The sequence below is a fragment of the Poromitra crassiceps genome (assembly GCF_964638095.1).
Source record: "Poromitra crassiceps genome assembly, chromosome: 2".
NCBI classification, from domain to species: Eukaryota; Metazoa; Chordata; class Actinopteri; order Beryciformes; family Melamphaidae; genus Poromitra; species Poromitra crassiceps.
The window spans coordinates 8,623,107-8,633,106 of NC_139624.1; the positions used below are offsets into that span (position 1 = coordinate 8,623,107).

Here is a 10,000-nt window from a genome sequence, read left to right on the forward strand (position 1 = left end):
GGCTACTCCTACGGCGATGACGGAATCCTAGATTTGCCGATCACCCATAGCCCCCATTGAGAAGATCTCCTCGGATCTGGACCAATCACAGAAGTCACCCAAATTGACATGAAAAAAGCGGGATCCGCTGAAAAGCGGGATCCGCTGAAAAGCTCCGTGTTTGCATCCCCGCTAATCGCAATAAGCCCTGACATTAAAAACAGCTTCATCCAGTTTTAACAATGAAATCTGGGAGATTGTCTTCAGTCTGTAGTTGAGCAAAGCCTTTAGAGACTTGGCAGTCTAGATGCTGTATACCTACACACATGAAAAAGTTACATCAAGACCATCATGCGCCACAATGTATTCTCTGATCAGTCTGAACAGAGGGATGAGAGTGTGTGTGTGTGTGTGTCGACTAGTAAAACCACTAGTCGACACTGTGCTTAGTAGTCGACTAGTCGTTTTTTTTTTTTTTTTTTCAATCTTTAAGAAAGAACATGAGGTATTTACATGACATACATGGACTATCATATCCCATATCCCATATCCCCCACAAAGAACATCAAAACACAACAAAACAAAACAAGAAAACTGCATAAGATACACAATAATCCAAGAACAAACAAGACTATTACTATTAGGACAAACAACAAAACAAAAACAATGCATTCAGCTCCTATGCTGATAAGCCTAATGACACTGGGGTAAAAAGTTCTTAAATTATTATTATTATAATTTTTTTAAACGACTAGTCGACTACCTTTAGGGACGACTAGTCGACTAGTAAAATTCACTAGTTGTGAATGCCCTAGTGTGTGTGTGTGTGTGTGTGTGTGTGTACCTCCACTGGCGTCGGTGAGCTCTGTGCGGCGCAGGAAGCCCAGGTATCCGGTGCGTGCCCAGACGGTCTGCGTGTCACCAAAGCTCAGCCGAGAGCTGAAGTGGTCTGACTGCAGCACCTCCTCCCCGTAACCACTGTAGTAACCACTGCCATTATGAGCACTGTGCACCCAGATCTGCACCCACAGAGGAGAGAGGAACAGCTGTGAAGCACAGATCAGCACCCACAGAGGAGAGAGGAACAGCTCAAACATCTGCTGCTGTGAAGCACAGATCAGCACCCACAGAGGAGAGAGAAACAAGCTCAAACATCTGCTGCTGTGAAGCACAGATCAGCACCCACAGAGGAGAGAGGAACAGCTGTGAAGCACAGATCAGCACCCACAGAGGAGAGAGGAACAGCTCAAACATCTGCTGCTGTGAAGCACCCACAGAGGAGAGAGAAACAGCTCAAACATCTGCTGCTGTGAAGCACCCACAGAGGAGAGAGAAACAGCTCAAACATCTGCTGCTGTGAAGCACAGATCAGCACCCACAGAGGAGAGAGAAACAGCTCAAACATCTGCTGCTGTGAAGCACAGATCTGCACCCACAGAGGAGAGAGAAACAGCTCAAACATCTGCTGCTGTGAAGCACAGATCAGCACCCACAGAGGAGAGAGAAACAGCTGTGAAGCACAGATCAGCACCCACAGAGGAGAGAGAAACAAGCTCAAACATCTGCTGCTGTGAAGCACAGATCAGCACCCACAGAGGAGAGAGAAACAGCTCAAACATCTGCTGCTGTGAAGCACAGATCTGCACCCACAGAGGAGAGAGAAACAGCTCAAACATCTGCTGCTGTGAAGCACAGATCAGCACCCACAGAGGAGAGAGAAACAGCTGTGAAGCACAGATCAGCACCCACAGAGGAGAGAGAAACAAGCTCAAACATCTGCTGCTGTGAAGCACAGATCAGCACCCACAGAGGAGAGAGAAACAGCTCAAACATCTGCTGCTGTGAAGCACCCACAGAGGAGAGAGAAACAAGCTCAAACATCTGCTGCTGTGAAGCACAGATCAGCACCCACAGAGGAGAGAGAAACAGCTGTGAAGCACAGACACAGAGAATGGATATGGACAGAGAGGGAATGGGAATGAAGGAAGAGATAATCTGCAGGTTTGTTCATGTTGCTACCTGAAACTGAATTTAATGTGAATGATTTAAAGCCTTCAATTTAGACAGTTTAGCCTTTAAAAACCCATCCAAGCCACGAGTGCAGCCTCTGAAGGCTGCTCAGCACAGGAGGCAATATCGTGACCTGCCATAGGTCATCATCACTGAAGCCTGCTAAAGTGAATATGCTTGTGACTTTATATATATATATATATATATATATATATATATATATATATATATATATATATATATATATATATATATATATATATACACACACACACACACAGTATATATATTTCTTTCTTTCTTTGCCCCCCCCCCCCCCCCCTGCCAAAAACAAAGAAAACTGTGCACTTGAGATTTGTGGTTGATCTTATTTTGCTGTACTATTTATATTCTATACAAAATCTGAATGTCATTCTGAGTTACTGTGGTTGTTTTCAAACCAAGAACTGAGATATATTTTTTGTTTAGTTTTTACTGAATATTTGAAGGCAAATATTCAAATCTTCTCACCAATGGAATTTATTACCACAATCAGTCAGATAATCTCCATCCTTCTGGTCATTTAAACACAACAGTAAGAAATGGCTAACTAATACCAAACATGTCAACATTGATCTCTGCTGTTCAACCACCTTCATAGCTCCTCACTTAACCATGTCCATACCTTGTCTATCCTGTCCGCTTATGATATGATGATATGATGTGGTTTTTATTGTTTTTATCCTGTTTTACCTGTACTGTATGTGCGCTTCCTTCTTTTTTCCTAACAATGGTGTTTTTTGTTGTTGCTGTTATTTTTTATTTTATGTTTCCTGTCTTTTGCTTTTGTTTTTAACTATTGCAAGTTTTTCTTTCTAGGATGCCAATCAACACCAGGCAAAGGGACTGCCGACGAGAATTAGCCTTCTGGCTAACTCGGGTATATTTACATGACTGATTGTCAAATGTTGATTAATGTACACTGTCCCTTCACAATAAATAAATTGAAAAAATTGAAATTGAAAAAACCACAATTTAAATTCATGCACTGATTTTCGTTGTTGTTGCAAACTATGCAGTGTGCACTTTAGATTTGAGATTGATGTGAGGTTGATCTGAGTTAGTGAACTAACAAACAACTAGCAAAATCAAGAACTGAGCAGTATTATTATTACCCCCCCCCCCGCCCCCCCTATTTTTATCCCATTTTATCCCTCATTAGTGCTAATTTAATTTATTTATCCTGGTTGCTGCTCCACCCTCTGCCGATCTGGGGAGAGCCGAAACTGGCTCCATGCTTCCTCCGAGACATGGGCAGTTAGCCAGCCGCTTCTTTTCACCTGACAGGGGAAGCTTCACCGGTAGGACATAGCGCGTGGGAGGTTCACGCTATTCCAACCAGTTCCCCTCCCTCCGAACAGGCGCCCCTAACGACCAGAGGAGGCACCACATTAGCAACCAGGATATTGCATGTTTTGGTGAGGGGTTCCTATATGAAGGAAACCCCCAGGGGGCATGGGGAGAACATGCAAACTCCACACTGAGCAGTATTTTTGACTGAATATTCAAAGGCAAACTGTTACATTTATGCTGATAAATAAAACTATAACACTTATTTTGTGCAATTCTATGTTTTTGAAATGAATAACAATATAACAATCATACTATTTTCAGTATTTTGTCATATTGTCAAAAATATTGTATCGTATCGTTATCGCCAAAATACCCTGAAATATTGTGATATTACTTTAGCCCAGGCCTAATGGAAACTGCATTCACTTTCAGTGAGTGAACACATATCGTTCATTTTAAGGCAGGAAGTGACCTCTGACCTCTCCCAGGTGTGAGTCTCCCAGCGGCCCCTTGGTCTCTGGGTTAGCGATGATGATGCGGACTCCGGGCAGGATCTGGGGGGGAGACATAAAGAAAGAAAGTAAAATCAGTCACCATGGTTACCGCCTCGCTGTGAGTCAACTGCCGGATCCCAGCATCGACACAACTCCACAAATATGCATGACCGCTCACACACAACACGGCTATGTTCCAGGTCCAAGAACAGGTTTAAAGCCATTTTCATCAATTCATTGTACAATTGTGCAACAATTTATTTTTCTTTTCTTACGTGTGTATAACTTTTTTGACTGGGAGTGTATGATTCAGAAGAAAGTGACGTAGTAACTATTTCTAACATTAGGGAGATAACAGTGGAGAGTGATACAGGTGTTAAAATATCAATTTTTCATTCAAAGACTGATGGTAAACTGAATGACGTCTCTGCTATTGACCAAATCTCCCACGTACAGTGAGTCAAACTACACAGACGTACAGTGAGTCAAACTGCAGACGTACAGTGAGTCAAACTACACAGACGTACAGTGAGTCAAACTGTACAGACGTACAGTGAGTCAAACTACACAGACGTACAGTGAGTCAAACTACACAGACGTACAGTGAGTCAAACTGTACAGACGTACAGTGAGTCAAACTACACAGACGTACAGTGAGTCAAACTACACAGACGTACAGTGAGTCAAACTGCAGACGTACAGTGAGTCAAACTACACAGACATACAGTGAGTCAAACTACACAGACGTACAGTGAGTCAAACTACACAGACGTACAGTGAGTCAAACTGTACAGACGTACAGTGAGTCAAACTACACAGACATACAGTGAGTCAAACTACACAGACGTACAGTGAGTCAAACTACACAGACGTACAGTGAGTCAAACTACACAGACGTACAGTGAGTCAAACTGTACAGACGTACAGTGAGTCAAACTACACAGACGTACAGTGAGTCAAACTGTACAGATGTACAGTGAGTCAAACTGTACAGACGTACAGTGAGTCAAACTACACAGATGTACAGTGAGTCAAACTACACAGACGTACAGTGAGTCAAACTGTACAGACGTACAGTGAGTCAAACTACACAGACGTACAGTGAGTCAAACTGTACAGACGTACAGTGAGTCAAACTACACAGACGTACAGTGAGTCAAACTACACAGACGTACAGTGAGTCAAACTACACAGACGTACAGTGAGTCAAACTACACAGACGTACAGTGAGTCAAACTACACAGACGTACAGTGAGTCAAACTACACAGACGTACAGTGAGTCAAACTGTACAGACGTACAGTGAGTCAAACTACACAGATGTACAGTGAGTCAAACTGTACAGACGTACAGTGAGTCAAACTACACAGACGTACAGTGAGTCAAACTACACAGACGTACAGTGAGTCAAACTACACAGACGTACAGTGAGTCAAACTACACAGACGTACAGTGAGTCAAACTGCAGATGTACAGTGAGTCAAACTACACAGATGTACAGTGAGTCAAACTGTACAGACATACAGTGAGTCAAACTGTACAGACATACAGTGAGTCAAACTGTACAGACGTACAGTGAGTCAAACTACACAGACGTACAGTGAGTCAAACTACACAGACGTACAGTGAGTCAAACTACACAGACGTACAGTGAGTCAAACTACACAGACGTACAGTGAGTCAAACTGCAGATGTACAGTGAGTCAAACTGTACAGACGTACAGTGAGTCAAACTGTACAGACATACAGTGAGTCAAACTGTACAGACGTACAGTGAGTCAAACTACACAGACGTACAGTGAGTCAAACTACACAGACGTACAGTGAGTCAAACTACACAGACGTACAGTGAGTCAAACTGCAGATGTACAGTGAGTCAAACTACACAGATGTACAGTGAGTCAAACTGTACAGACATACAGTGAGTCAAACTACACAGACGTACAGTGAGTCAAACTACACAGATGTACAGTGAGTCAAACTGTACAGACGTACAGTGAGTCAAACTACACAGATGTACAGTGAGTCAAACTACACAGACGTACAGTGAGTCAAACTACACAGATGTACAGTGAGTCAAACTACACAGACGTACAGTGAGTCAAACTGTACAGACGTACAGTGAGTCAAACTGTACAGACGTACAGTGAGTCAAACTACACAGATGTACAGTGAGTCAAACTGTACAGACGTACAGTAAGTCAAACTGTACAGACGTACAGTGAGTCAAACTACACAGATGTACAGTGAGTCAAACTACACAGATGTACAGTGAGTCAAACTGTACAGACGTACAGTGAGTCAAACTGTACAGATGTACAGTGAGTCAAACTACACAGATGTACAGTGAGTCAAACTGTACAGATGTACAGTGAGTCAAACTACACAGATGTACAGTGAGTCAAACTGTACAGATGTACAGTGAGTCAAACTACACAGATGTACAGTGAGTCAAACTGTACAGATGTACAGTGAGTCAAACTACACAGACGTACAGTGAGTCAAACTACACAGACGTACAGTGAGTCAAACTACACAGATGTACAGTGAGTCAAACTACACAGACGTACAGTGAGTCAAACTACACAGACGTACAGTGAGTCAAACTACACAGATGTACAGTGAGTCAAACTACACAGACGTACAGTGAGTCAAACTACAGACGTACAGTGAGTCAAACTACACAGACGTACAGTGAGTCAAACTACACAGATGTACAGTGAGTCAAACTACACAGATGTACAGTGAGTCAAACTACACAGATGTACAGTGAGTCAAACTACAGACGTACAGTGAGTCAAACTACACAGACGTACAGTGAGTCAAACTACACAGATGTACAGTGAGTCAAACTACACAGATGTACAGTGAGTCAAACTACACAGATGTACAGTGAGTCAAACTACACAGATGTACAGTGAGTCAAACTACACAGATGTACAGTGAGTCAAACTACACAGACGTACAGTGAGTCAAACTACACAGATGTACAGTGAGTCAAACTACACAGACGTACAGTGAGTCAAACTGTACAGACGTACAGTGAGTCAAACTACACAGACATACAGTGAGTCAAACTGTACAGACGTACAGTGAGTCAAACTACACAGACGTACAGTGAGTCAAACTATACAGACGTACAATGAGTCAAACTACACAGACGTACAGTGAGTCAAACTACACAGACGTACAGTGAGTCAAACTACACAGATGTACAGTGAGTCAAACTGTACAGACGTACAGTGAGTCAAACTGTACAGACGTACAGTGAGTCAAACTACACAGATGTACAGTGAGTCAAACTACACAGATGTACAGTGAGTCAAACTACACAGATGTACAGTGAGTCAAACTACACAGACGTACAGTGAGTCAAACTACACAGATGTACAGTGAGTCAAACTACACAGACGTACAGTGAGTCAAACTACACAGATGTACAGTGAGTCAAACTGTACAGACGTACAGTGAGTCAAACTGTACAGACGTACAGTGAGTCAAACTACACAGATGTACAGTGAGTCAAACTGTACAGACGTACAGTGAGTCAAACTACACAGATGTACAGTGAGTCAAACTACACAGACGTACAGTGAGTCAAACTGTACAGACGTACAGTGAGTCAAACTACACAGACGTACAGTGAGTCAAACTGTACAGACGTACAGTGAGTCAAACTACACAGACATACAGTGAGTCAAACTACACAGACGTACAGTGAGTCAAACTACAAAGACGTACAGTGAGTCAAACTACAAAGACGTACAGTGAGTCAAACTACACAGACGTACAGTGAGTCAAACTATACAGACGTACAGTGAGTCAAACTACACAGACGTACAGTGAGTCAAACTACACAGACGTACAGTGAGTCAAACTACACAGATGTACAGTGAGTCAAACTACACAGATGTACAGTGAGTCAAACTACACAGACGTACAGTGAGTCAAACTACACAGACGTACAGTGAGTCAAACTACACAGACGTACAGTGAGTCAAACTACACAGATGTACAGTGAGTCAAACTATACAGACGTACAGTGAGTCAAACTACACAGACGTACAGTGAGTCAAACTACACAGACATACAGTGAGTCAAACTACAGACGTACAGTGAGTCAAACTACAGACGTACAGTGAGTCAAACTACACAGACGTACAGTGAGTCAAACTACACAGACGTACAGTGAGTCAAACTACACAGACGTACAGTGAGTCAAACTACACAGATGTACAGTGAGTCAAACTATACAGACGTACAGTGAGTCAAACTACACAGACGTACAGTGAGTCAAACTACACAGACATACAGTGAGTCAAACTACAGACGTACAGTGAGTCAAACTACAGACGTACAGTGAGTCAAACTACACAGACGTACAGTGAGTCAAACTACACAGACGTACAGTGAGTCAAACTACACAGACGTACAGTGAGTCAAACTACACAGACGTACAGTGAGTCAAACTACACAGACGTACAGTGAGTCAAACTACAGACGTACAGTGAGTCAAACTACACAGACGTACAGTGAGTCAAACTATACAGACGTACAGTGAGTCAAACTGTACAGATGTACAGTGAGTCAAACTACACAGACGTACAGTGAGTCAAACTACACAGACGTACAGTGAGTCAAACTACAGACGTACAGTGAGTCAAACTACACAGACGTACAGTGAGTCAAACTACACAGACGTACAGTGAGTCAAACTACACAGATGTACAGTGAGTCAAACTACACAGACGTACAGTGAGTCAAACTACACAGACGTACAGTGAGTCAAACTACACAGACGTACAGTGAGTCAAACTACACAGACGTACAGTGAGTCAAACTACACAGATGTACAGTGAGTCAAACTACAGACGTACAGTGAGTCAAACTACACAGATGTACAGTGAGTCAAACTACAGACGTACAGTGAGTCAAACTACACAGATGTACAGTGAGTCAAACTACACAGATGTACAGTGAGTCAAACTACAGACGTACAGTGAGTCAAACTACACAGACGTACAGTGAGTCAAACTACAGACGTACAGTGAGTCAAACTACACAGACGTACAGTGAGTCAAACTACACAGACGTACAGTGAGTCAAACTACACAGACGTACAGTGAGTCAAACTACACAGACGTACAGTGAGTCAAACTACACAGACGTACAGTGAGTCAAACTACAGACGTACAGTGAGTCAAACTACACAGACGTACAGTGAGTCAAACTACACAGACGTACAGTGAGTCAAACTACACAGACATACAGTGAGTCAAACTACACAGACGTACAGTGAGTCAAACTACAGACGTACAGTGAGTCAAACTACAGACGTACAGTGAGTCAAACTACACAGACGTACAGTGAGTCAAACTACAGACGTACAGTGAGTCAAACTACACAGACGTACAGTGAGTCAAACTACACAGACGTACAGTGAGTCAAACTACACAGACGTACAGTGAGTCAAACTACACAGATGTACAGTGAGTCAAACTATACAGATGTACAGTGAGTCAAACTATACAGACGTACAGTGAGTCAAACTGTACAGACGTACAGTGAGTCAAACTACACAGACGTACAGTGAGTCAAACTACACAGATGTACAGTGAGTCAAACTACACAGACGTACAGTGAGTCAAACTACACAGATGTACAGTGAGTCAAACTACACAGACGTACAGTGAGTCAAACTACACAGACATACAGTGAGTCAAACTACACAGACATACAGTGAGTCAAACTACACAGACATACAGTGAGTCAAACTACACAGACGTACAGTGAGTCAAACTACACAGACATACAGTGAGTCAAACTACACAGACATACAGTGAGTCAAACTACACAGACGTACAGTGAGTCAAACTACACAGACGTACAGTGAGTCAAACTACACAGACATACAGTGAGTCAAACTACACAGACGTACAGTGAGTCAAACTACACAGATGTACAGTGAGTCAAACTACACAGACGTACAGTGAGTCAAACTACACAGACGTACAGTGAGTCAAACTACACAGACGTACAGTGAGTCAAACTACACAGACGTACAGTGAGTCAAACTACACAGACGTACAGTGAGTCAAACTACACAGACGTACAGTGAGTCAAACTACACAGACGTACAGTGAGTCAAACTGTACAGATGTACAGTGAGTCAAACTACACAGATGT

The 10,000-nt window shown here is 42.6% G+C and overlaps 1 protein-coding gene across 2 annotated transcripts in view; it reads right to left on the reverse strand.

Annotated features, from left to right (window-relative positions):
• Positions 1 to 10,000, reverse strand: part of LOC310791873 (disco-interacting protein 2 homolog C-like) — a gene marked incomplete at its 5' end in the record, with an annotated part of 181,374 nt that overhangs the window by 1,094 nt on the left and 170,280 nt on the right. For both annotated transcript variants that reach the window (XM_083653548.1, XM_083653547.1), the window contains 2 exons: positions 824 to 998; positions 3,801 to 3,875. In XM_083653548.1, the coding sequence (XP_083509674.1) occupies positions 824 to 998; positions 3,801 to 3,875 (250 nt within the window). The remainder of the gene's footprint in view (positions 1 to 823; positions 999 to 3,800; positions 3,876 to 10,000) is intronic.